Source organism: Mus pahari, chromosome 5 (genome assembly GCF_900095145.1).
Source record: "Mus pahari chromosome 5, PAHARI_EIJ_v1.1, whole genome shotgun sequence".
Taxonomy (NCBI): Eukaryota; Metazoa; Chordata; class Mammalia; order Rodentia; family Muridae; genus Mus; species Mus pahari.
Genome location: NC_034594.1, coordinates 72,299,972 through 72,327,697, shown reverse-complemented (window position 1 = coordinate 72,327,697; position 27,726 = coordinate 72,299,972). Strand labels below are relative to the sequence as shown.

The 27,726-nt window shown below is 37.2% G+C and overlaps 1 protein-coding gene across 1 annotated transcript; it reads right to left on the bottom strand.

Moving 5' to 3' along the window:
* Nucleotides 1–1,627: 1,627 nt before the first annotated feature.
* Nucleotides 1,628–27,726, bottom strand: Fam174a (family with sequence similarity 174 member A). Its single transcript, XM_021198841.2, has 3 exons — nt 27,099–27,726; nt 14,327–14,461; nt 1,628–4,540 (listed from the first exon to the last, which is right to left on the bottom strand). The coding sequence occupies exons 1-3, from the start codon at nt 27,530–27,532 to the stop codon at nt 4,537–4,539; spliced, it is 573 nt and encodes a 190-aa protein (XP_021054500.1). The 5' UTR covers nt 27,533–27,726; the 3' UTR covers nt 1,628–4,536.

The following is a 27,726-nucleotide window of genomic DNA, read 5'->3' as shown; positions in this document are numbered from 1 at the left end:
TGAGATAAGATCTTTTCTCATTCTTGTGGTTATCCCCAGGCTGTTCTTTGAGATGGGGGTTTTAATGACTTTTTTTCCTGGATTTTATGGTCTGTTCCTGGAGCTATGCCTTATGGCCTTCTTCTTGAAATCAGGCCTGGTCCTTAAATGGAGACAAATGAGTTTTTTTATCCTTTCATTATGTCTCTACTAAAATGTTCCCAAAACTGCACATGGAGAAACCACCAAAGAATGGGCTACAGCCAAATAATTTTGTTGGAATTCTAGTCAGATGCCCATTTCTTTCTTTTGTGGTTGTTGTTTTGACAATGAACTCAAACAAAAGTCTGTATTTCCTTACTGTAAACAGCTCCTTTTCTGGAGACACTTCTGATCATTGATAAAGTGCAAGAGTGCTAACAATTCTGCACAATTTGATTTTTTCAATTCTGTGTATAATACCCAAGATCAGACACAATAAATTTTTTATTTACCATGTATAAATCCCTCCCTCTATCAAGACTAGGAATTTAATTACTCTTTTCTTAAATGAAGGAATAATTTAATGGGTAATTTAAATAATCAAATACAGCAGACATCATATCTGAGAACTGAGATGTCATATAAAACTTTTCAATGGCAAAAAATAAAATTATATACTGGTAACATGTTCCCATAAGGCAGAAAACATACAAAGGTAGTGTGATTAAAGCTATAATCCTAGCACCTGGGGATTGAGGCAGGAAGACTTACATTAGTCTCAAACTCTCAGGCTTTATATTGAGTTCCAGGCTAGCCTGGGCTTGTATGAGACTGTCTCAAAAATCAAAACAAAAACAAAAACAAAAAAACAAACAAACAGAAACATAGAAAATGGAAAACAGTTCTAATAATTTACATACCATGGAAAAAGATAAAAGAACCAACTATTTTCTATTGGATTCATAGTGTAATGTAAAGACAGAATTAAAAGGGACAATATTCAGTATTTTTTAAGGAGAATTTAGAGGACAAAGACTATAAGACACAAAATTGGACACTTTATCCGGTCTTTCCCAGTAGCAGGACTTCTCTCAAAACAAGAAATGCATCAGAGAAAAATACAGTCTTAGGTTGTTTTCAGTAATGTGCAACATTATAACCTTAAGGCAGGGTTCTCATCAATAGTGCACTTAGAAAATCTTTTAATGACAACTCTGGGGCAGAGACAAACAAATAAAGCAAATTCCTATGCATATCGATTTCTGCTAGACAAAAGGCAGGACAGCATCAAGACTCTAAGCCCCAAAACAGAGATTACCTCCAGGGAAAACAGAAACCATAGTGATATCATTGTCTAATGGCATACACTCCAATGCGAATGAAGGAGGAGGCTCAAGTTTCTATGAACATAAATCAGACTCAGTTATTCAAACTCAAACAGGCCTTACAGCTCAGTGTCATCAGCACAGAGGAGAGAAAAAGTGCCAAATATGCAATCCCAGGATCCCAACTAGAACCCAACCAATGGGTAGCATGTGCTGAGGAATGAGTGTGACAGAAAGAGATAATAATTAAGTGCTGGTTCAATATTACCAGGAAAACAAATATCAAATGTTTTCATGACGAAGTACTAAGTATTAGAGGAGACAGAAAAAGGCATCCAATTTAACAATTAAACATTTTATTAAACCAAAATGTCATTTAGACTTCCATAGAAAGACAGAGGATAGCTACCTCCAGTACCCCCAGTCAAAATCATCCTTTTAAAATAATTTGAATTTTTAATGAACTTCAAACCCATGTTTTTCCTTTGGACTATTGACTGTTGAAGAGGAAAGATCATTTGTTTCTTTTATTTATATTGGTTTTGTTAAAGAGAAACCATGTTTGAGGAATTGTGTTACATTCCATAAATGCATCCAAACCTATCATCTTCCCTTTAAATTTAAATGTATAAATCTTAGTGTTCAATCCAAGCTCTAAATGAGATATAACGGGGAATACTGGTGAAAGATTGGCCTGTTTTGCAGATAAGGAAGTTATAAATCCTGGTAGACAGACAGCCTATGTTAATGGTGTCCAAAAATGGATACCACTGGATTCCTTCTGTGTGTGTGTGTGTGTTTTGCTTCTCCCATGATGAGCAAGTGTAGGCTTAGATTTTTTTCAAAACCTACTTTACTTAGGGTTTTTAAAGACTTCAACCTTCCTTATAAACCACTGACCAGAGGTAGGGGAAGAAGATTAATAGGAAAAGATGTTTTGGACTTGTTTCAGAAGTAGTTCCTTGGGATGATTCTCCTCCTCCTTGGCAGATACCAGCAGTCCAACTCAACAGCAAACACCAAACACTGATCTATAGCAGTGGTGCAGTCTAGCAGAGACAAGCAAGAATCAGGAATCAGCAAAGTTAGCAGGAATCAGCAAAGTGGCCAGAATCATCTATCAGGGTTCCTTATGCTTGCAATGGTCTGATTGCTCTCTTACGTTCAGTATTTGCATTTTCAAATGTCAAAATCTCTATCAATGACTGTCTGGTTTTAGGGTCTGATATGGCTCTCCCACGCAGCTCCCCAATCATATCCCAAGGTATTAAAGCTACAACACAATAATGTTTAATTATGACCTCATCAGAGTGATTTGTTCTCATAGGCTAGTATAACAGCCCTTCACCAAGCAGCTGGACTTTAGCAACATTTATCCCCCTTGCTATATTACGTTGTTCTATTTCCATGGCTTCTTGCATCCATCATGACAACCATTGTCATGAGAAGTTCTTTGGTGTATTTCTAGGAAGTGAAGACCAAGGAAGACCTGCAAAGACCAGCAAAGCATTGCATGGTGTAGCAATACAAGAACATCCTCTCACTGTTTGTGGGGTTCTAACTTGGTTCTAAATTAATCTTGCTGATAAGCTTAATGAATAGAATGCGTCAGAGCCAATATTCACATACACCTGAAATGAAATCCTAAGATAGGTGGCTCTTTTCACATTTACCTTAGGATCATCTCAGAATCCAGTTGCTAATCCATGTTAAGCATTATAATTGACCTCTCCACCAATTGGCAGCATATGAGTAAGCTGCTTTGGAGTCTCAGTCAAGGTGAAACTTAAGATGAGCACAACCCCAGCCACAGAATGATGGCGCCACATAACCTCGGTGGACAGCCAGCAGAGCTTCTCAATATAAGGAGAGAATGTGGCAACAAGAACGCCCTTTTAGTATGTGAAGTTTTGAGTTTTATTTGAAATATTACAGGCCTGAGTTATACTTAAATATACAACCATTTTTCTTTTGATCTTTTTCTCGTTGTTAGAGGAGATTCTATTGTGGCCTTGTTGAATGAGAGTAGCCTCATGGTTGGCTTTAGTCAGTACCAAATTAATTCATCATCATGAAGCAGAAGTCTATAAAATAGCCAAGTTTAGCTTTTGAGGTAGTTTTTTTTTTTTAAAAAAAAAACCAGCTTCACTACAGAGAAAATGTCAAACACAGTAGAAGTAGACATCATAAAGTTGATGTTAATAAATAACAACAACCTTGTAAACCACTATGACTAGGGATCATTCCATTTCGTCACACATTTCAATGACCTCACTGATGCTAACAAGCAATGGAGTTTATGACTCATGCTTTTTAAGTTTTCATCTAAATTTTAAAATATGTAAAAATCAGACCTGGGTGGGATTGGATTTGTTGCAAGATAATACTAGTCTCTAGATAAAATCCTGACTGAAGTCTACAGATGAAAAATTTCAATCTTTTGATCTCTGACAAGACTTATAACCATACAATTTGTATTAACTCTCTCATATTATACTACAAATGTGTTTGAAATTCATAGTTTTGCAAAAATATCTAATGTCTAGCAAGATATTCAACCTTCCTTGACAGATTCATCCTGGACCTCAAACTCACAGAGATCCACCAAGACACTAACTATAGTTAAGGAAACATATGTTTTGGACTCAGTATAGAAAGATAATATAAAACACATGTTAATATATAATTCTGCAGTATTTATTTTATAAACATTCTGTCTGTACCACTTAAATAATTTTAAATCATATTTATTCTTTTTCATACTTTAGCACAGACAATTATTACTATTTACAAACTCAAAAATAACATAGCAGATTTGGCTTTTTCCCCATAAAAATGGGAAAAAGTTTAGTAGAATTGTATTTACTCATAGCAGTTAGCTGTGACTTATAGTTCTTTACATTATGACACTGACAAAACGAAAGCAACGACAATGGGTTAATAAAGAAAGCCAAGTTACAATAATATGGTAAAAGACAGGAACAAAAGCTCTGCAGAAAACATTTTTAAAATAATTTTCAAACAGAAAATCCAGCATAGTACAGTTTGTCCCTAATAAATACAGCAGTTCCAAATATACAAAGTTGTAACCAAATGATGCACTAGGCAGTGAGTATCAACAAATTAAAGGTTGACATAATGTATGTAACTTAAATTCCCCTCCCCTTGATAGAGTGGCTTCTTATTCCTTAGACATAGAAACTCTGTTCTTCAGTAGAAATATGGAAATCTTCTCATGAAAGGCACATACTCATCTGTAAAATGAATAAATAGAAACATGAATAACACTGGTTTATAAACATATTTAAAGTTTCAGAAGTTTTGAAGAGAATAACATAACCAAGAAAAAAATCTTTATTGTAAGCCACTATGATCATGATAGTATCACTATTAATTATTTTGGATATTATTCTTTGAACTACAATTTTAATTATTCAAAATAATTTTATACATAATATTGCAAATAATAAAATCTCATATTTATATTCACAATAAAATTTTTCACAAAACATTAACATTATTTCAATGGGTATCAGGCAATACAGGTTTTTTTGGTTTGATTTTTTTAGAGTTTCTATAAATACACTTCTCTATTTCTGCCTCTTGGCTTTTGAAACGAAGATCAAAACCCACAGTTCTGAAATCACATTCAATGAAAAAACAATCTTGCAGATTTTTGTAGTATGGCAACAACAAAAAATCCTATACAAGACAAAGTTTTTGTGGGTGTGGATGACAGGGATAAATTCGCGACTAATCTGGGCTACCCAGTCAGACCCTGGTTCAGACAATAAATGAGCAGCGATGGAGGAGTTTTGAATAAACACCCACGCTGGGCTGTCTCACTTTTCCCTTAAATACTTACAAGAATACGATCCTTCATTTCTATTCACTCCTCATGGACCACATAAAGTATCTGAAAATACTGCACCTCAGGTTCTTTCATAAATCTAGTAGTGAGCCATGTACAAGTCACTGGGGTCCTCCACAGTAAAGTTCCATAGGCTCACTCATGTACTTAAAGCCTGGGAAGGTCTGGGGCATTCCTGACTGACAAAATCAGTCTTTACAGATTTGGTTTTGTTTCTACATGACCTTACCTTGGCTCCAGCTATGATAGACTTCTCTATGTTCTACATTCAAAGCCTGAGAACAAGAGCACACTAACACTACACCATACCATGGCTGGAGCGTTTGACTCTGACACATCTCCCACAGGACCTTAGCTGGCTGTCTTGTGCATTTTTAAAAAAGAACTGCAACTCAAACATCACTTCATCAACATGCCCTTCTCATCTGCTACCCTTAATTCAGTTGCCTTCCTCAGGAAACCAGGATGGCATTAGCGTTACATGAGGAAAAACAAAACCAAGTTCTACTTCCTGGATAAATAACATAGATGTTAGACTAGAGTCAGGGGCCACAGCACACTCTGAGGGTGCCAAGTGCTGAGAGCTGTGCCTATTAAGAGGGATAGACATCAAAACTGGAAAGCCATTAGAACAGAATGTGGCCACTGAAGTCAGACCTGCCAGCATACCCTGTCCTCTGAAGAAGATCATATTTTGAGATGGCATACTGTCCTAGACAAACACAGGTCAATAACTTCTATGATGATAAAAGTCTGTCACAAAACAAGATGTTCAACTGCAACCACAAGCTGCCAAATTATTCCAGAGATGAAGCTTGCAAGCGATGGAGAGGAAAATACTTGCATGAAGTATCATTACACTGTCAGAGTTAAACTGGCAGCTTGTTTAGCTATTTTGGTGACCAGCCCATAAGCAGTAAGGCCCTAGATGAAGTAATAGTTTAAGTCTCCACAGAACTTGCAACAATTTGAAACAAAGGACACAATATGGGTAGAATCTTTTATTAATCTCAGTGGTCAATGCTCTGATGATGACCTGTGCACTCGAAGCAGGCAAGAATTACACCAGCCAGCCAGCATGTGCCAGTATGTGGAATAGGTGTAGAAAATAGTTGAAAAGCATGTTTTGTTGTTGTTTAATCACCTCAAATATACTGAAAGATTTTAATTTTAATTTTTTCCAGACAGGTTCTCACTTTGAAGTCCCAGAAATCCTCCTGCCTTGGCCTCTCAAGTTTTAGGATTACAGCGTGATCTACCATGCTTGGTTCTGGGGTTTTATTAATTCTTAGAATAACTGTCTTTTTTTTTTTTTTTTTTTTTCAATTATAGTCTCACATAGTTAAGACGCTTGTGAATTCCTGATCCCCTTCCTTTATTTTCAGAGTCAAAAATATTGTTCAGTGTTGGGAAGCTGGGAAGACAGTGATCAATTAATAAATTAAAAGAATAATTTCAATTCTTTATTTTGTAAGACAGTTGTACTTGTAAATGTACACATTCAGCTTGGGCGTCACTCACACGACAGAGCTAATCTTGACCTGAAATGAAGACCTCTATTCTGAAATACCATTTGGCTAGTTGGTTGCCCACCACATTCTACTGCTAAATGTATGTCACAACACCGTGCAGTCACCTATCTATATTGCCAGCCCTATTGGGTCCAACTAATTACTGCAGCTGTTAAACACCTAAATGAAACCCTTTTTCTGATTCTGACATTGATATAAACAGCAAGAAAGTATTGTTATGATTAGGTGTCTTTATGTACAAAGTATAATGAAAACATACAATATTAAATTAAACATGGCAGTGTGAAAGGAGTGAGGAAGCAAATTTGGGGATTTAAAATAAAATAGCACAAATTACTAGCCTAGCACTGGAACGATGCTAGTACTCACCTTTAAAGCTGTTTCCTTAATTTTAGAGTTGTCTTCTAACCCATATCATTATAATAATTATTTTATTTTTGACAGAAGTTAAACTTCCCTCTACTAATATACTGTCTCCATTTGTTCTTTGTGCTCTAAAGTTGTTTTACCCTTCCAATAGTGAAGTGGATTATTTTATTGACATTTTCTCTGAAGATTTTTTTTTTTTTCAGAAAAGTGGTGGCTTATTTTAGTGAAGACATGCTATCTGATCTTCTGAGGTTTCTCTGTTCAAAAGAAGACACAACGCCACCCATCATGTAAAACCTTGCTATGCTCCTCCCATGTTTACAGCTCCTAAACGAGAGAGTGGACGAGGAAGACAGAAACTCTCTATAAACAGTAGAAAAGCTAAATTTATGAAACTGTGAGGAAGAAGACCCCCTTCCTCCCTAGAAATGGTATGTGCTTTAAATCAAGCGAACAGGCAAACAAATGTCAACAACAAGGAATCTGTGTGATAAAGCATAATTTTATAAGCATTAATGCAGGAGAAGTAAGATATGATTGAAAGTTCATTACAACTGCTAGTGTAGTGGTAAGGTTCTTCATGCAGCAGGAAACCAAACCACAGGATTTCCAGTCCTGTGGGATTTGGACCCATATCTGGAAAACTAATAGGAATGGAGACTCTTAGGTGAGGGAAGGGACAGAATGGGGATGTTTATATTTTAGATGGAAATCAAATAAATACTAAACAAATGGAATGAGATTGTACCAGGATAAGGAGTCAGCCCCAATTTTCCTCCATCGAACTGGAGTTGTAAGAATTCCAGGGCGGGGGGGGGGGGTGTATAGGGGACTTTCAGAAAGGAAACTGGGAAAGGGGATAGCATTTGAAATGTAAATGAAGAAAATAATAATAATAATAATAATAATAATAATAATAATAATAAAAGAATTCCTTTAGAAGACCATTCTGATAACACTCCTAGTAAAGAGGGTGGCATAGTTAACTTAGTCATTCCTGTGACAGTTTTAGTACCTCATGGTCCCAAGACAAAATGAATTGTTCCTTCCTAGTGAAATGTACATCAATTACTAAGATATTTTCTATGCAGTAATGTTTATTACTTACTGCATATATGCATATTGCATATTATGTAATGAATATTATTTCTGCTAATAGAATACAGATTCAGTTTTAATTTTTATACAATATAGTAATAAAAGTGAGGCATGTTAACTCAACCTACAATCTCATCATTCAAGGGGCTCAGGACAATCACTACAAGTTCAAGCCCAGCTATTCACATAGCAGCAATATGTATATATTTTGAATATATATCATGTATATATACACATACATAACACTATATATACTAGTCTATACCATTGGATATATAATTTGGATATTATATATAATTGGTATAGACTACATATATGCCTATACACACACACGCACACAAGTATTTATATATGTATATATATATACATATATATATATGTATGTATATACACATATCCAAATATATAATGGTACATTAGAAAAATACTAGGGCTGTACAAAATTCTATTTATTAATAAATGTGCTCCCTTAAATTGTATTTGACATAATATTAAAATAACCCACAGTGTTTCCTTTTCCTCATTATTACTTTGTTTTTCTTGATGTTTTTCCACTTTAGTCTTTTCCCTTTTTCCCGTTTCTTACTGTTCCCTTTGTGTCTGATCCACTCTGCAAAACCAAGTGTCCAGTAGCTCCATTCATCTTTCCAGATACAGATTAATGGCGTACAAGAGCTGGGAAATGTAGCATTTGCCTTCCTGTTTCAGTTGTTAAAATCCCTGCGTTAGTGCAGCCTTGACAGCTGACACCGGCAACTGGTAACATGTGTTCTGTGCTGCCTGATTATGTTCATCATATACTGTGCCATAAAGGGAAAATTAAAGTCAGTCATCAAAGAAGGGACATAAAACTGTTAAAGTTTGGAATTTGTCATAGTATAAAAAGGATGAGATGCTGACTGGGATATTCTCATCTTTTTTTTTCCTTAAAACTATTGAAAATTTGATACAAGTACTATAAAATGCTACCCAAGATTCTCAGTGGTGGTGTGCTTACCAAGTCAGTGAGGTGGGGGAGGGGGGAACAAGAGCACAGTCCCTGTTATTAACATATGTGGAGAAACCCAAACTTCAAAATTATTTAATAAGCTACCTTAGTAATATTAATTCTTAAGGATGATGGGCTAATGAATGTAAATGTACCAAGCATGACTTTAGTTAGATAATTTCATGACATGCTTTCTTTTAATACATCATTAAGAATTCTGTGAAAACACGCTAGGTGCACGGATAAGGCAGATACATGTGCACTGTCTGAAAATAAGTCATCTCTGCTACCATAATAAATTTGCTGTGGCTTTATTTTTAATCGTTTTACTTCTTTTACAACTTCATTCAAATTTGATTCTTGTTTGCCTTCTTAATATACCTTTATTCTTTTTAATTTTTTTATTTTATTTTTAAGGTTATATCATTTCCTTTTCACTGTCCTACCTCGAAATCTTCCCATATATCTCTGCTTGCTCTCTGTCAAATTTATTGCTTTTCATTTATTGTTATAACTTACATGTATGTGCATATGAGTACACACATGCATTCCTAAAGGCATATGCACAACCTGCTCAGTCTATGTACAGCGCATACACAATCAACAGGGCTGACCATTGGTGCTGAATCACCAACGGGTGTGTTCTTCTCTGAGGAAGACTAGTTCTTCAACTCTTAGCATTCCTTAGTTGGTGGTGGGTTTTATGTAGGGTTGAGTACTCTCTTCTCTAGTTTGGCATGCCTGTTAATGTTGATTTTGTTCACCTCATCTTAAGAAGTTGTTGGTGAGAATTTGTGGATGTAGCTTTTGACATTTCTATAAAGCAGTCTGACAGTATACATCTTAATCCTTTCACTCTCATAACCTTTACATTCAGAGTTGGAAACATAAACCTACATATGTGCCTATGTATGCATGTATGTATTTATGTATGTATGTCTATTACAAAGCTCAATGTATTACTAACAGTCTTGCCAAAGAAAAACTCCACTCTCTAATGTTCCCACTCATGAATTCTACCAACCAAGAAATACAAATCTAGTATAAAAACACAAATGCAGAACTGAGGATGTAGCTTGGAGGCACTCCTATAGCATAAATCTGCTAGACTCTGTATTTAATCTACATCACACAAACACACACACACAAAAGCAGAGAATAAAGGAAGAACACACAAACAATTCCACTGCATTTTGCTAATTTGTGTCTCTGTATTTTGCTATCTTTGTTTCTCATTTTAAAAATAAACATATGCCTTCAAAAGTAAACTACCATTGATTCTGGAAACCTTAATTAATAAAAATGTCAAATCCCAAGTTTACTATTTTTACATTTCCTTTTTTCTGTCTTGCTAGCCTTAAGTCTATCTAACAGACTATTAACCACATGAAACTGAGCAATTTGCCCATCATTGTTCATCCCATGAAGCCAGAGGTTGCTAGAATATCTGAGCACATGGTAAATATCAATCACTAATCCTAATATCAGAATGATCATTCAGTTTTCTCTGATCATTGGGATACTGTATAATCACCCATAATTCCTTACAATAAAACTGGCTTCATACTTGATGGTCCATAATAATTCCTATAGCTTCATTACATTTTGACTGTGCTCTACAATGACTGCTGTTAAATTTAATACCTACTGAGATATAAACTGAGATTCAAATCTCAAAATGGCTTCACTACCTTATTGTTAAACACTGAACCACTTTATTATTACTGTGTCTTTCTCCTCTGCCTACAAAATTTAATTCCCAAATTTGTGTGATATCCTTAAATATCCTCTGATATCCAAATAGTACCCTCTCATAATTGCAGGATCTAACTTACCTTTCTTTTTACTCTGGCTGCCTACAAAATCTACAAAGTAGTTTTCAAAATGGGTTGTGGAGCCCAATCCCAAGGGATCCATCTAAAAACCACTCCTCCACCTAAGGACAGGGAAAGCTGCAGAAGAGGCAGAATGATTATAAAAGCCCGGAGGGTGGAGGGGCAGAGTTGCTGCCAGGATGTATCCCTTATACCCATAACTACCCAAACTTGATCTGAGCAAGGATGACACCAATGACCATGCCATTGGGGAAACACCCTTGAGTCCTCAACTCTACATAAAGAACAGCAGACAATTGAAGAAAACTGAGAGCAGGAGAGGATGTCTTTAACAGCAAAGAGAACACTACACCAATTGGTTGTTTAGGCAAGTATCCATTTTTTTCTCTAGGTTTCAAAGTTGATGGAATATAATTATACATAATAGTCTCATGACCTTTCCTTTTTACTTCTGAAGCATCACCTTCACAACAACTAAACTTAAGGTGATTATTTTTACCTGTGGTAAACTCTTGATGAATTTTTGCATTAGCTACATTTACAGGAGTAAGACAGTAACTTGGCTTACAGTTTGGAGGGCACATTCCATCATGGTGGGGAAGGATGGCAGCAGGTAGGAGGGCAACAATGTGGCTAGTCACACTGGATCCATGGTGGGGAAACAGGAGCAGGACGACACTGGAGCTGGGTACTGACCTGGTAAGCTGCACGGACAGTGTCCTATTTTCTACAGCAAGGCTCTACTGGCTAATAGCTCTACTGACTAATGGCTCTACTGGCTAATGGCTTTACAAGCTTGAGTAAACAATGCTGCCAGCTGAAACCAAGTATTCAAACAGAAACATAGAGAGGAAGATTTCATTTATATGTAAGTACACTGTAGCTGTCTTCAGACACTCCAGAAGAGGGAGTCAGATCTTGTTACCGATGGTTCTGAGCCACCATGTGGTTGCTGGGATTTGAACTCTGGACCTTTGGAAGAGTAGTTGGGTGATCTTACCCACTGAGCCATCTCACCAGCCCGGAAGATTCCATTTAAATTACAACATATTTAATACAGATGAACTGATGTTCCAATTGAGTTGTTCTTTGGAGGTTATCATGAACTGTAAATTTCATTTTGTTTTTCCTTTCTATGAATGTATAGAGAAGAGATCTCATACATATTTTGCACAATTAAATATAATTATGGTCATTGCAAATGGTAAGGATAGTTTTAAAGAGTAAATCAATTCTAAAGCCTTTGTTTATTTAGTACTCTGACATGGCGCCTAAGGTCATCGTCTATTTACTCAGTATGTCTTTGTGCTCATGCTACTGCATATTATTTTTATTCTGATTCTAACATGAAGGAAAGTACAAATTATACACATTAACTATTAAATGAAAGCTAACAAATGTATCTGGCCCATAATTGAAAAAGAGATAGCCAATAAAACCACTCTTGTACACCAAACAGTACAGACTCTTGCCATTCCTCTTGTTAATTCATCAGGGCCAGATGAAGAGAACATCCATTGCTGAAGACACACATTCAGATCCATGATATGAGAAATCAAGCTAGAACTAGGCCATAAGTTTTCTCCCTAATCACTTTCTTGGGGCTGGAAGATACCATAACGACTGCTGGCACTCCCAACTATCAACTCTTAAAGAGAAATCACAAATTTGGCAATGAGAATTTTATTTAATAAATAATGGCTATTGGGAGCAATGCTATTCAGCTACGTAGGATATCTTCATTCTAACAACAGAAAAATCCTGGGATCTAAACAAAGGAAATAAAAGTTGAGCTATTCAATTCTATATCAATACAAAAAAGTAACCCTGCACAAACCTTAACTAAAATGACAACCTGCATGATATGTCCACTGGATTTTATACAGGATTTTAGGCCTCTACCAGGGGAATGTATGCTTGGCATTATAAACATAGAAAAACAAAACAAACAAAAACCACATAGCTAGGAGATTGAGGGCATAGGGCCCAGCAGGGGATTCACTACTGTAGTTCAGATAAATTAACATGGAAGCAAACTGCATTCTAAATATCTGTTTATACCCATAGACACATGTTTCTCTTATCTTTAATCACAGATACATCTCTCTGCAAGGAACAACAGAGAAGCAGAATCAGAGCTGCTCAAGGTGTTAATAAGTGGTAGTTGAAAGCTTAGCCCTAAGCAGGGCATCTGAGCCACCCCAATGAGGCTCAGAAAACCTCTGAGACGAGTGAGTGGAAAGAATACAACAGCTGGAAGTTACACAGGCCAACAATGGAACGGTGTCTTCAGGACATGGCACAGCCACTGCAAAGAGCAGCTTGAGTCTTCTGCACTGGGCCTTTATATCACTGAACCTGTCAATAGCCAGTCATGAACTGGGGTCTGATTCCTCCCTGCTGAGCTATTGACTACTAACAATTCTGGTGAAGGGAGAGCCATGCACAGCATTTACTGACCTAACTGTGAGACTACCATGCTCCAGTGAATATGTGCATACCAGTGTTCACAAGTCCAGGTTAAACTCACTGCATCTGAACAAAAAGGCCTGATTGTGGAAGAGAAAATTGTAAGAAAGAGAGTTAGGGGATCCCAGGGGAGAGGGAGACAAGATGGAGGAGAGGTTAGGCAGAATGAGAGGTTAGGCAGAATGTAATATAAACATATATGAAACTGTCAAAGAATAACTTTCATCAAGTAAAAGATTTCGGTGCCCTCTGATTTATATGACTTTTAGATTCTACCTTGCCTTCAGAAGAAATCCCATGCTCTCTTAGCATATCTTTGCTAACTGCTGGAACCTTTGTTGCCTCTTCTCATTCCATTTGCACTGATACTAATTCATAAACCCTTGTAATTTTGTTCACCCAAACACCTTAGGAAAGATCTACATGTGTTGTGGGACTAGATCTCAATATAGAGATCAGAGCTATGCCATGAAACAGCAAACTTCTAGACTTACAATTCTATCAGGAAGTATTTGTAAACCAAATATGTGAATTAACAAAATCATTTTATATTATAAACTAAAAGCATGTTTACTAAATGTTTCTCAAAAACAAACATAAGCAAATATATGCTAAGGTAATATATACTGCAAGAATGAAACATTTCAAACTTAAACACTACAAAGAAATCTGCAAAGAGAAAGCTCATTTTAGTGAATGTATACTGTGGTTTATATCCATTCCAGCACAGCCTTGTGAATGAAATCCATTGCTTGAACAGGACAAAGAACTTCATTAAACAGAACCAAATAAAACTGCTAGAATAAAGCCTGTAAAATGATAGTGTACTTCAATTGTCTGGGCAAAGGTTTGCATCTTGACATACTGTAGCAACTTACCTTCTAGGATGATTGGCATCAAACAGTGTGTTGTCATCATCCTCATCATCTTGTTCTAAAGGTGTCAATTCCATGTTCTCTATGTTAGTATCCAAAACACCGTACCTCCTAGTTTTGCGGTTTCTTCTTCTCATTCTAGTAAACCAAACAAATAAATACAATTATTTTAATATAGCCTTATCTTTACTTTATATGTAACTGTAAATTAAAGAAATTAGTTTGTTTCTTTAATTAGGAATTAGGTATTTCTTACCAACCACACCTTCGGTACAAAACTGATTAAAATTCGGGCAGTTTAATAAATCAATTTAGCATGAAGGCTTCCTGGAAATTCATTAAATAAACTCATCCCTATATATTCACACGACTTCAACATTTCTCCTGTCTAGCAGTCTCTCTTGAACCTCTGTGAGCTAAAATTGAGTGATTTTGCTATTACTATTTATGTGTGTATGTATATGTGTGAATGTGTAAGTGAATGAAATGTGTGTGGATGTCACACAAGCCAGAAAGACGAGGGTGCCACATTCCTGCAGCTATAGCTACAGTTGGTTCTGAAATTCCTCCCATGGGTTCTGGAAACAACTCAATGTCCTCAGCAAGAACAACAGTAATCTTAATTGCTGAGCCATCTCTCCAGCCCCTAGAGATAATTTTGCAAGCCTTCCATCAGATACTAAATCTTTCTGAAGCTCTCTAGTTTCAGTCTTTACCTCTTGTCCTTGATGCCTTCTTATTGACAGACACAACTAAGCACTGTTATTACCACCCAAAAGCTAGGTACAGGAAGCCCTAGGCATATACCGATTTAGATTAGTGGCTCATAACCTAGACTATACACCAGAATAATCTGAGAATTTTAAAATGATCATATTTGAGGCGTGAGGCATAAGGAAACCAAATATTTCAGGAATAGACACTTAGCATCACTAAGCTGGTGATTTCTGACTCAGTGATCCAAACTATGACAATACATTCAATACCTAAGAATAAAGCACAATAGTGTCAACACTATATTCAGGACATGCAGTGGGTGTTTTTACAGGGACTTGTTGGAGATTAGAAACAAACCAAAAAATATCCCAACAAATGATCACAAATGAAATTCATTTTACATAAAGTATAGTTTATTCAGCTTGATATAATGTTAACTGATATTTAAATATTAACTTCAGCTCCAATGGCAGAGTATTAAAAGCCCCTTCAAAAGTAACTGAGAACCCTGAAAGACAAAGTGCCTGTACATTTATGCAAACATGCATACATTAAAATCAGTATTTGTGCCATATTAACCAAGACACTATATTATTTTTTGAGTATAAAATATCTATTATCAGGTATCAAAATTTGTAAGCTATTATTACATCTGGAGAAAAATATAATTTCCACAAGTCATTTCTTATAGACCTATCTTTATATCTACCTAAAGGTGATGAAGTAATAAACTAGTTTCAGAACAGTAGTCAACATCCCATATTTAACCAACGTAAAGCATGATACGTGCTTTAACTAGAAAGAACAAGACAGTGTAAAGTATAAAGTAGCATTATATATTAAGAAATTACATACTTAAGCTAGCAAATTACAATGCAAAATGTGTTGATGTATAAATCAACACACAGACATTTGCACACATTCTCACAAATTATATAAAACACAATCCTAAGTTTTTGTTTCTACTTGGGTTTTATAGGTCTATACGATTTCTGTCACATATCTGTCTTAATATTTTGTTTTGTTTACAGTCCTTAAAAATTCTTCGGTCTAGGACTTTACAAGAACTTGCTGGCAGATGAGATTTAGTTTGTTTACCAAGTTAAATTTAGACTTCTTAAAAGTACTTAACAGAAAAGCTATCAACATTACTTTGGAAAAAAGGAAAATAAAAGGGAAGTAGTCACTATTGGTCCCTTTTCACTTAATGACTGGTAATTAAGGTGCTACTTAGATATCTGTGATGACTCACACACAGTGAGCAAAAACTTACACAGCACAGGTTGTGGACACTGGCAGTTCTCATAGAACCTCTTTCTCTTCGGCAGTTCTTTCAGTTTTCTAAATCACATGACTTCCCAGCATACAGTTTCAGTCAATGAGGAACTTGATATCATGTGAATGTATCTACTACTCCCAGCTCAGGTACAACGACTGAGCAACATGCTAGTATCCTGGACTAGCTCAGCTAATGCTTTAACTGTAATCCAAGTCATCCCAGGTTGAATGATGATTAATCTTCAGCAAACAGAAAAATGCATCTATCTAATATTACATCCCATTCCTAGGTGTAATAAAAACATCAGGGTGCACTGACTTAGGAATTCCAGCTTATATATAATCCGGGCATATTCTCTCTATAGTTTACATTGTACATTTATTCAGTAATATATATAAATACTACCTTCCAAAAATCTCTTAAAAATAAGAACCTATTTATACATAGAGACAGAATAGTTTAGTACTAAATATTAATTAGTGGGAGATACATCTTGATTAAAATAAATTTACCAGCCGGGTGTGGTGGCGCATGCCTTTAATCCCAGCACTCGGGAGGCAGAGGCAGGTGGATTTCTGAGTTCGAGGCTAGCCTGGTCTACAAAGTGAGTTCCAGGACAGCCAGGGCTATATAGAGAAACCCTGTCTCGAAAAACCAAAAAAAAAAAAAAATAAATAAAAAAATAAAAAAATAAAAAAATAAATTTACCAATTAATATATGTATTAACTCATATAAAAATTAAATAAAACTTAAAAGTCTCATATTAATAGAATAACTTGAAATGTCATTTCTCTAAAAATGTCTTTCCTCATTCTAGTGGTACATTCAATGATGCTTACATGGCCATGACAGCTACTGTTAACAACCAGGAATCTTCATTGGCCTGCCCCAGGGACCCAGTGACAACAGGATATATCATCACTAGTTGCCAAGATGTGACACATTTTCACTACACTTATCCATTGTCATCATATATCCTCCCTATGCGCATGTGCACATCCTTTATAAAAGGCCAGTGCCTCCTTTCTCTCCTCACTCTCTCTCCCTCCACCCTCCCCCACAGGTAAGGTCAGTATACTACCCTCCCCCAATAAACCTGTCCCATGAGATCCATTGTATGGTCTGACTTTGTGGCATCCATACCTCAGATCAGAAGAGTTATACCCCATAAAATATCAACTGCTATATAAACAGTGCTATATGTAGTGGTATTTCTCAAGGAAAATCAAAAACACAAAACTTTAAAATCATTGTGATGACCCAATGAGCTATTTAAAATGTTAAGCATAAGATAAACTATACATTTTTAATAAAGAAAAATACTAAGGTAAAAATGCTATTTTTTCTTTTACTATCCAGTTTACACTATTTTTCTATTGAAATCTAAATGAGGCTTTAAAACCACTCCTTACATTCTTTACTCTCATACATATAAATGTGTTAATAATTATATACATTCAGTCACTAAAATGCTTTAAACCACTCCTTATATTCTTTACTCTCATACATGTAAATGTGTTAATAATTATATATATTCAGTCACTAATATGCACACTTTTAATTAGCCATAATAAACACATGAAGGTATATTTTGTTGCTGACTAATGAATATTAGGAATATTATCTAAAATAGGCAGAAAAGTATGGAATCCTGAACTGGCAGAAGGAGACAGTGAAACAGTAATGTATAATGAGGTACATTTAATCACATCATAAGTCATTCAAGTGGCTGTCTTAACATAGATGCAGAATCCTTAATGTTTCACTAAATATATTCAGTTCAGTCAGAACTATCTGTAATATGCATCAGCCATTTATAGAATCAAAAGTACTAAAGTAAGCTTGATAAAATTTTATGTGAAAACATTTGATGCCACATAAAATAAACACAACAGAATAAAACTCCATTTCACTTTACTACTCTATGGACATGAGAATACCTGACCTGGGTCACAAATTTGTTTCTTTTCATTTTCTTTTAATGGAATATGTGCCAGGACTATTATTAAGTATAAACTAACATAATTAGCAGAAACTTTGTTTCATATATATTCCAGCTAGAATGAGGACTATGTAAATCATTCACATGCACATACACATTCACATATGCACTCTCTATGAGCTAAGGCATAAAATAAAGCAAAGTGGACCTTAGTTTATAAATATATAAGCATATATTTATATGCTTGTATTTTTAGATATATAAAACTTTTTATCATTACTTTGCCATAACAGTAACAAAGAATTAATGTAGCAATTTGTAAACAAGAGTTCATCTGAAGCAATTTGTGTAATAATAATAAAGGAAGTCATATTAGTGACCTAGGATGCTGGTTCTCTACAATTTTCCTCCCAGAATCAAACCTGGATGTGGCATAATCAAAACTCTAACTCAACATCTCTCTCTTCACCTCCTCCCATTTCTATAACCAAACACACCAGGTGTCACTTGAAATTGTTCTAGAAAAAGGTAACTAATAACGGGTCATAGTGGTATGTAGACAGAACAAAGGGTTAAGGGAAAGGCCCACATGCCACTGAAATATATTAACAGAGGTCAGAACATTCCCTTTGCAAATATTCATATTCCATTGTCTAGAAAGGCAGCTCAGGAATCAGAGACCTGCTCTCCATGGCACACAAGTGGTTATCAACACAGGAAGAGTTGAGTGGTCCACGGCTGCCTACATCTCAACTCTCCAAAGGTGGAGTCAGGAGACCTAAGAGGTCCAGCCTGGCTCAGTTTTACACTGAATTAGAGGCCAGCCTGGGCTACATGTAACCGTGTCTCAGAAGAACATAAACCAACCAAAAGCAGAAAAAAAGAATTCATCAAGCAGGGAACTGATGAAAAAGCAAGATACTCTAAACAAAGAAAAAAGGAACAAGGAGGAGTGATGATGTCAAAGCCAAAGTACACACTGCTCTATGCACAGCTAACAGAAAGGTGTGAGGACGCATGCAAGGAGTCCTCCGTATGTATGCTCCAATAACTCAGTGTGTCCCGGGCTATGAGTATAAAAGATGAGGAGATGGAGATATATCAGATAAGATTAGGCATGTGCAGGGTGGGATCAGACTAACAGGGACATTTTAATGCAAAAGCTCTTAGGAGCCCTGCCCACGTTATTCCTATGGATTTGTGTTAAGATACTCCTCCCTGTGTTCTCAGCTTCTGCGCTTTCCACACGCCTTCAAATGTTCCCTCTCTATTGCTCTTTTCCTAGTATTGGCATTTAAATAGAACTGGACAGTTTATTCTTGAATGCACATCTTTTTATATAGTAATCCAAAACTTCTCTCTTCCTATAGGAAGCACAGTTTAGAGCACTGTAGAAAGGAGACTATCGATCACATGGGCCCATTTTCTTCAACAGAAGGAATGAAAGAAGCCAGGTCTTCTGGAATGCAAAGTGGAAGTGGTCAAAGAAGCAGGCTATTGTTTCTACGAGGAGTCAGCCTCCATCTGAATCCCTCCTTATCCTAAGCAAAGCTTAGGCTTTGTCTAAGTGACTGGAACCCATCCTTAGGAAAGATGTCCCATGTACTTTGCATCCTCCACCAATAAAATCTATCCTTAGGTTTATTACAAATCCTTTCTATCTAGGCCCTAGCCCTGAGCTCTATCAGCCAAATCCTCATTCTTACTGTAAAGGTCACAGGAGCTTTGCTACAGTGCTAGGGAGTGTCTATGCAGCTAGACCTAAAGCTTTGTTGTGATAATTGTCACATTTGGAAACCTTTCCAAAGTTTCATTGTATTTAACTATATAACAAGAAACCAGAGGATCACTCTGGAAGTTGACTAAAAGGTGGAACTGACACAGGACTTTCATTTTCCCCTTGTCTGTATCATCTCCCTGACACCTGACTACATAATTATTATTGTTTACAGTAGCACACACTAATAGTAACAATGGTAGTAATAATAAACAACTAAAAAATGAAATGCTCAAAAAGACAACATGACAGTACACAACTGTAATCCCAGTACTAAGGAGATGAAAGAAGGAAGATCAGGTGGTCAAGTCTGGCCTCTACTATATACGGAATTTGAGACCAGCCGGAGCTAAACGAGGTAAAACATTGTCTTAAAAAAGAAAAAGAAACTCTCAAAAGTATTAAGTCTAAATTATTGGAGAAAAGCGGCAGATTTTCAGATCACATTGAAAAATAAGAAAAACAAGAACTATTCTCTCCCTCAAAATATAGTAAATGGTTGTCACCTGGCAGGACCTGCACTACCCGTTACAGGTAGAGCCTTAGATACCTTTACTTCCCCTGATTCGCAAGCCAACCAGAACTGTGAGTCCAGCCTAGACCTTGCATGTCAAGGTGGGAATACACAGCACACAGGGCTCTGTGGGGCATTCTGTTCTCCTAGGCAGGTGCATTTCAGTGCAGCCTTAGGAAGGCAGCCTCCATGCTGCTCAAGCACTCAACTTGTTCTGTTCTCTTCTGTTTCTTTCTCTTGACTGCTTCATCTCAAAATTCTAGGAAATCCCATCACTTAGCCAGTCTTTCCTTCTTTCCTTCTTTCCTTCTTTCCTTCCTTCCTTCCTTCCTTCCTTCCTTCCTTCCTTCCTTCCTTCCTTCCTTCCTTCTTTCGTTCCTCCCTTCCTTTTCTTCATGTTTTGAAGGGAGAGAAGGGTGAGAGAGGATATTTCTGCTGAAAAGCTCAATGAAATAACTATTTTTCCTAGTAGAGTATTTACATTCTCAGTCTGCTCAGGCCTTCTTACTTTGCTAACTATCTGGGTGGAAGCACTGTGCTTCCTCCTAGTTGAAATGTATTAAATAAAATAGCTACTCTTCTCTGGCTTTTCTTAACCTCCAGTAATTTCGTTCCACACTGATGACTGGCAGGCTACACTGTCTCATCACTGATATCACCACTCCTGGTCATATTTTGACATCTTGAGAGAAGACCACACAGCATATTTCACACTGTATTATTTTGCAATATACATAAACATTTGGGGAAGTTTCATCCCACAAAAAAAAAATATATAATATTTTGAGGAGTCACACTTGTTAAAAATATTTTAATGCACTTTCATCTCTCTTGATACAAAACCAGAGCACAACTGACACTTTCAAAGGATAGCTAAACGATTGGATTCTTTAAAAATGTAGACTTCTCGTCTTACCTACTGCTAGTTCTCATTACAAGGCCTAGTACTGTCAGGCACTCAGCAGTACTTACTAAATTAATGGCAATGACTAATGGATATAAATAGCAATGCAGGCTTTCTATCTTTATTACTGCCTAAATTGAATTTCCATCAGTGACTTAATTTTATAATCGGTGGTGAAACTCATTCAATAACTCATATTCTTAAGAAAGCAGGTAAAAAGCTGGGCATGGTAGCACACAGCTCTAATTCCACTACAGACACAGGCAGGTACATCTCTGAATTTAACACTGCCTTGTTCTTCATACCAAATACTACACCATCTAGGGTGGCATAGTGAAACTCCAAATAAGTAGATAGATAGATAGATAGATAGATAGATAGATAGATAGATAGATAGATAGCAGATAAATAGAAATAAAGAGGAATCAGACAAACAAGACAATGTATAGCAGTAGTAATTGCTTTAAAATACAGCTATTCTCTGACTATATCTAACAAGCTAAGAACATCTTTGAAGGAGGGAATGTAGGGTTAACATAGCATGCAAAATTATTTTAAAAAAATTATTTTCAGTTTAGCACAGTAATGAATATCAATAAGTACTAAAGTTGTCTTACTTTTTCAATTCATAGTTTTAAAAAGTAAACATTCACCCAAACTCTTATTTTACACAGAAAAATTGCCAATTTCATTTTTTTTCATAAACCAGCTGGCCATTTTCATCTACACTATCACCCTAAATAAAATATATTTGTTAAAAAGAGACCACAGTCACAGGACACGTTAGGTTCAGGCAGATCTGGATTTGGGCAGGCCCTCTGTATGTGGCCCAGATAAACCACTTAACCTTGTTCAGACTCAACCGCCTTCAGAAGAGTGTCACCTACTTGGAGGATTTTTGCAAGAATTAAAATAGAAAATGTACTCATATTATGTGACATGGTATATGGCACACATCAATCAGCGATTAATACTGACTAGCTTCTGCAGATGACAGATAAAAATCTCAAAAGTAGTGTTTTAGTTACAAAGTCAGATTCTTTGAAGGAAGCCTCGTACTAGCTTTAAAGGTTGCAGTATATGGTTAAAACTATGTTAATACTGTGCAGTTTCATATGCTAAATACTAATAGGACCCAGACATAATTTTTAAATTCTATTTTTAATTTTGCTGTACAATAATGGTACATACATATAGTCCCTATCATCCAAAGAGGCCAAGGTGGAAAGGTAAAGGATTCACTATCAATGAGGAAGACAGTGAGTGGGTGGGGACAGCACCTTTTAATTATCTGTGAACTGTTTGATGACTGTCCCTGTGCTCTTCCGGGCTGAGTGCCACAGGGGCAGTAATGCTGACTTATTTCAAAATGATACAGTGATTGCCCAGTGTGGGCAGCTGAATAAATATTGACTGGATGAATGGCTGAATCGATGCTAAATTTAGTGCCTATTGCCATCACTTCAAAGGATTCCTTATCTCTATTTCACAGAGTTCTGTGACTGGAGAAGTCAAGGAACTTCCCAACGAAGGAAAAGTAAATGCATCACAATGAATAAACAGGACACAACATGGCAGGGAAAAAAATGTTTGCCAATATAAAGTTCCTTGGTGTGACTCTAACTATGGAAGTGAAAGTATGACAATAACTTCAAGTCTCTGAAGAAAGAAATTGAAGAAGATCTCAGAAGATAGAAAAATCTCCCATGCTCATGGATTGGCAGGNTTAATATAGTCAAAATGGCTATCCTGCCGAAAGCAATCTACAGATTCAATCCAATCCCCATCAAAATTCCAACTCAATTCTTCACTGAGTTAGAAAGGGCAATTTGCAAATTCTACTGGAATAACAAAAAACCTAGGATAGCAAAAACTATTCTCAACAATAAAAGAACTTCTGGTGGAATCACCATGCATGACCTCAAGCTGTACTACAGAGCAATTGTGATAAAAACTGCATGGTACTGGTACAACGACAGACAGGCAGATCAATGGAATAGAACTGAAGACCCAGAAATGAACCCACACACCTATGGTCACTTGATCTTTGACAAGGGAATTAAACCCATCCAGTGGAAAGAAGACAGCATTTTCAACAAATGGTACTGGCACAACTGGCAGTTATCATGTAGAAGAATGCGAATTGATCCATTCTTATCTCCTTGTACTAAGGTCAAGTGTAAGTGGATCAAGGAANTCCACATAAAACCAGAGACACTGAAATTTATAGAGGAGAAAGTGAGGAAAAGCCTCGAAGATATGGGCACAGGGAAAAAAATTCCTGAACAGAACAGCAATGGCTTGTGCTGTACAATCAAGAATCGACAAATGGGACCTCATAAAATTGCAAAGCTTCTGTAAGGCAAAAGATACTGTTAATAAGACAAAAAGGCCACCAACAGATTGGGAAAGGATTTTTATCAATTTTAAATCTGATAAACCATGGCCCTTCTGGGGGTTGTCAGGAGACCAGGGGGGTTGGGTCCCAGTATCATAAAGTGAAGCAAACTTGACTTCCAATGATGATTTAGTGGCTGCATCCTAGCTAGAGCTGGATAGGTGAAAGGAATTATTAAAAATACCTTTCCAGGAAAACCACTGTACAGTTAATAAAAGAGGTATTTTAGATTTTGACAGTACAGACTATGGTTCCATGATTGAGTCAAAGACTTACTTGGGCATCAAGCAAACGAGCAACTCAAGTACAGATGGTAACGAGTTGTGATTCTGTGAAGAATCACACAGGGGCACAGGGAGGTCTACTGATTGCTTGGGTGTTTTTTGTTGTGTTTTTTTTTATTTTTTCTGTTACATGTACCTGTAATTTGGGGAGATTCCTTCCTCATTTGTTCTTGTACTGGTTATTATCATTTTTAATTATACTTAGATATATGAAACAAAAAAAAAATGTTTGCTTTAAGACAAGAACAATTAATCCTAAATTTATAATAGAAGCTTTTTTATATAATCAACATATACCCTTAAAATTGTAATAACTGTCTATAGTTGTTTTCTGGCCTTACACAGTTTACTTTAGGAAGAAAGTCCTACAAAGAAAGAAATTAAATAGTAATTGAGTATTTCTTTTTCTATCAGCAAGTAGCAATCACCCTTTAAGTTTATCCTCACCACTTACCTATTTAGCAACATAAAGCATGAACTAAGGCCCATCCATTAAGCAACATTATGCGCTCTATACTCCCTGCACAGAGCTACAAAGTTTAGCAATGGGCATACAGTATAGAACAGAACAGACAAGTACCATTTTCCGAGAGAGGCTGCATTCATCATAGGAAGTTTACTTTGCTCCTACAGCACTCTAGTGATGTAGTCAAGCTCTTCTACAGAAAGAATGTAGTTGCTTGGAATAATTCTATACTACCAGAATAAATTATTTCTATCCAAATATTTGTGATACCAAGTTAGATTAGGACAAAGCATTTTTAAAGTCTCAGAGAGTTTGATATAATAAAATTTTACAATGAAAATAATCAGTTTCAGCCCATATCATAGGTTATAGAAGTGATCTGGGAATGGACTCCCTTGGCACAAGCAAGCAGCTCTGGTTCCCTGTCACACGTACTTCGGGAAAAGCGCCAAAATGAGCAAGCACCATAATGAGGATAAAGAACACAATGTGGAAGGAAAGAGAGCGAGTTCTGGATATACCCAGATTTAGTCAGCACCAATCACGTTTTGGATGTTAGACAGCCAACTAAATATAGAAGTTGGACTGCACCCACATGTTAGATGCTGCCTGGAGTGCGTGGATTTTATCAGCTGCAGTTCTAAATCTGGTGCTTCTCATACAACAGGATATGGAATTATCCGAGAGAATCAGAAAAGGCTGAGTTCTTTCAAGTTGTAAGGAAATGAACACAGAAAAGCAACAGCAGCAACTGTTTATATAAAAGATTCCAAATAAGGAGGAATCAAAATAAAACAGCAAAAACAAGAAGCATATGGGGAAAATGATCAGTATAACCGTGCTTTCTATGTACCAGGAAAAAATATGGTCCTTACAGGATTTATGTACAGGATTATATAAAAATTGCATAGTAGAAATGATTTAATTTCCCTTTAAGATTTCTAAACATCAAGAAGTCACACTTTGGTGGTCATGAGCTTTTAATAACTTCTGAGCACTATCTAACTCCCCTGTGATAAAGTAGGTGTCTATTTTCTGAACTTTGTAAATCAACAGTTTCTAGCTCAATGATATTGCTTATGTAAGGGGCTTTCAAATGCTTTGCATTCCTTTATATTCTTAAAACTTACTAAGGGCTCCAGGAGGCTATATATGTAGATTCTAACCTATCATCAATGAAGTCTGAACAAATACCTGATTTAAAAACTTAATCTTAACTTAATCAAAAATAGTAAAAAGTGACTTTTTTCCTTCAAAATCTATTTAAAATTTGGCCTAAACCGAGTACAAAAAAATAAAAATGGGGGGAAAAAAAACCCTAGATCTTCAAATTTGAATCTGCATCCAATCATTTGTAAAATTTGGTTAATGGATATAAAGAAAATCCACCCTCAAAAAAATATCAACTTGGAAAAAGGTGCACTTTAATACCCTGTTTTGATTCTTTTTAAGAATATATACAACACTAAAATTTGACAAGACATTTTCTTGATATCAGTTTCAATGTAGAATTTCAAGCCTTACCAGTAAATATTTTGTATTTTATATATTTGTAAGAGAATGTGTTATTTGGAAAACAGTTGTAAAACAGTAGCTAAGAAAGAGGTGTAAAAGAAACAAATTCTGTAAGATTGTTTGGATGACATAGAAACACTGTACCATTTTAATCAACCACTTCAGACAGCCATGTTGGTTTTCCATTCACAAGTACTTTTTTTAAAAAAACTACATTTCGTTTTGAGGATGTAAGGACATTAAATAATGGTAGTGTGTAGTTATGGGAAAGTGTGAAGTAATTTGGAAAACAGGAAATAAACAAACCAGTACAAATCTCAGAAAATACCATCTGCTCTCACTTTAGGGAAAAGGAAGCCACAGCTTCTCTCTTGGCTAGCCCCTTCTGGTGAGGTCTTCCTCTATGTGACATCACTCCAGAGATGTGGTACCCAATTAATTGAGGACAACTTAACTAAGGGATAGATTAAGGGCACCATCTAAGAAACACAATTGCCAAGTTTTGCAAAGGTGAAACATCCAATCAGGAGTTTTTGTGCTACTTTTTATGGTACCCAGCCTCAGAAATAGGAGTGCATTCTAACAGGCAAAATGCTGACGTGTTGTGTTAGTTACACCAACTGCAGAGAAGTATTGCATAGCAGTGTTATCAAAATTCCAGGGGATGGAAGAGCACTTCCACTTCAGGGTATGTTAAGACAGAGGCAAGCCTTAGAGAGCAAGATGCTGGGGGTAGGTTACTGATTTCTAAAGGAAAGACAACAGCTTGTGTCACCAGCTAAGGTAGCACAACAGGCCATTAAGACAGCCAACCAACCAGATGGTCTTAGATTCCAGTCCTTGACGCTGGGGACGGGGGGGGGGGGGACGGGGGGCAAGTCAAGCCCAGGTCACAGACATTCTCCCTGCTTCACGGAGCAGGTCACCTGTCAGCCAGTTCTAGGCTGCAAGAGGGTGCCCATCGAGGCTGTGCCTCACCTGACGGTCCTGACCACGAAGTACACCAGCACCGCGGCGCTCACCACCACCAACACGGTCAGGGCCCGCTGGGTCATGGGTTTGTCGCCAGGACTGGGACTCACGGCCAGGCTGCCACCCTGGGAACCTTCTCCGGCCTTCCCTTCAAGGCCGTCCGCCTCAGACCCCGCCCCGGGGATGCTGCCATTGCGGCTCTCCGCGCCGGGCGGCCCAGCGGCTTCAGCCTGAGCTTGGCCCCGAGGCTGGGCCGCGGTGGGGCCCGGAGGCAGCGGCGACAGCGTGTGCGGCCCGGGCCTGAGAGGCTTGGATTCCTGCACCTCCCTGACCGCCATCGACGGTACCGTCCCGGACCCGCTCAGCGCGGGCAGCAACAACAGCACGAAGGCCGGAGCCAGGAAGTAGCCAGGCCCGGAGCAGCCGCGCCGGGTCGGCATGGTCTCCACGCCGGCCTCTCAGCACGCCGTAGCGGCCGGGCTGGCCTGCCGGTCCGCAGCGCCGACCATGGGCGCGCCGGAACCGCAGAGCCGACTCCCCGGCGGAGAGCCGGTGGCTGAGACTGCGCCGGGCGGCTTCGGCGGCGGCGGAGGCGGCAGCCTGCCCGGACAACCGGAAGTTCGTACATCCCCGC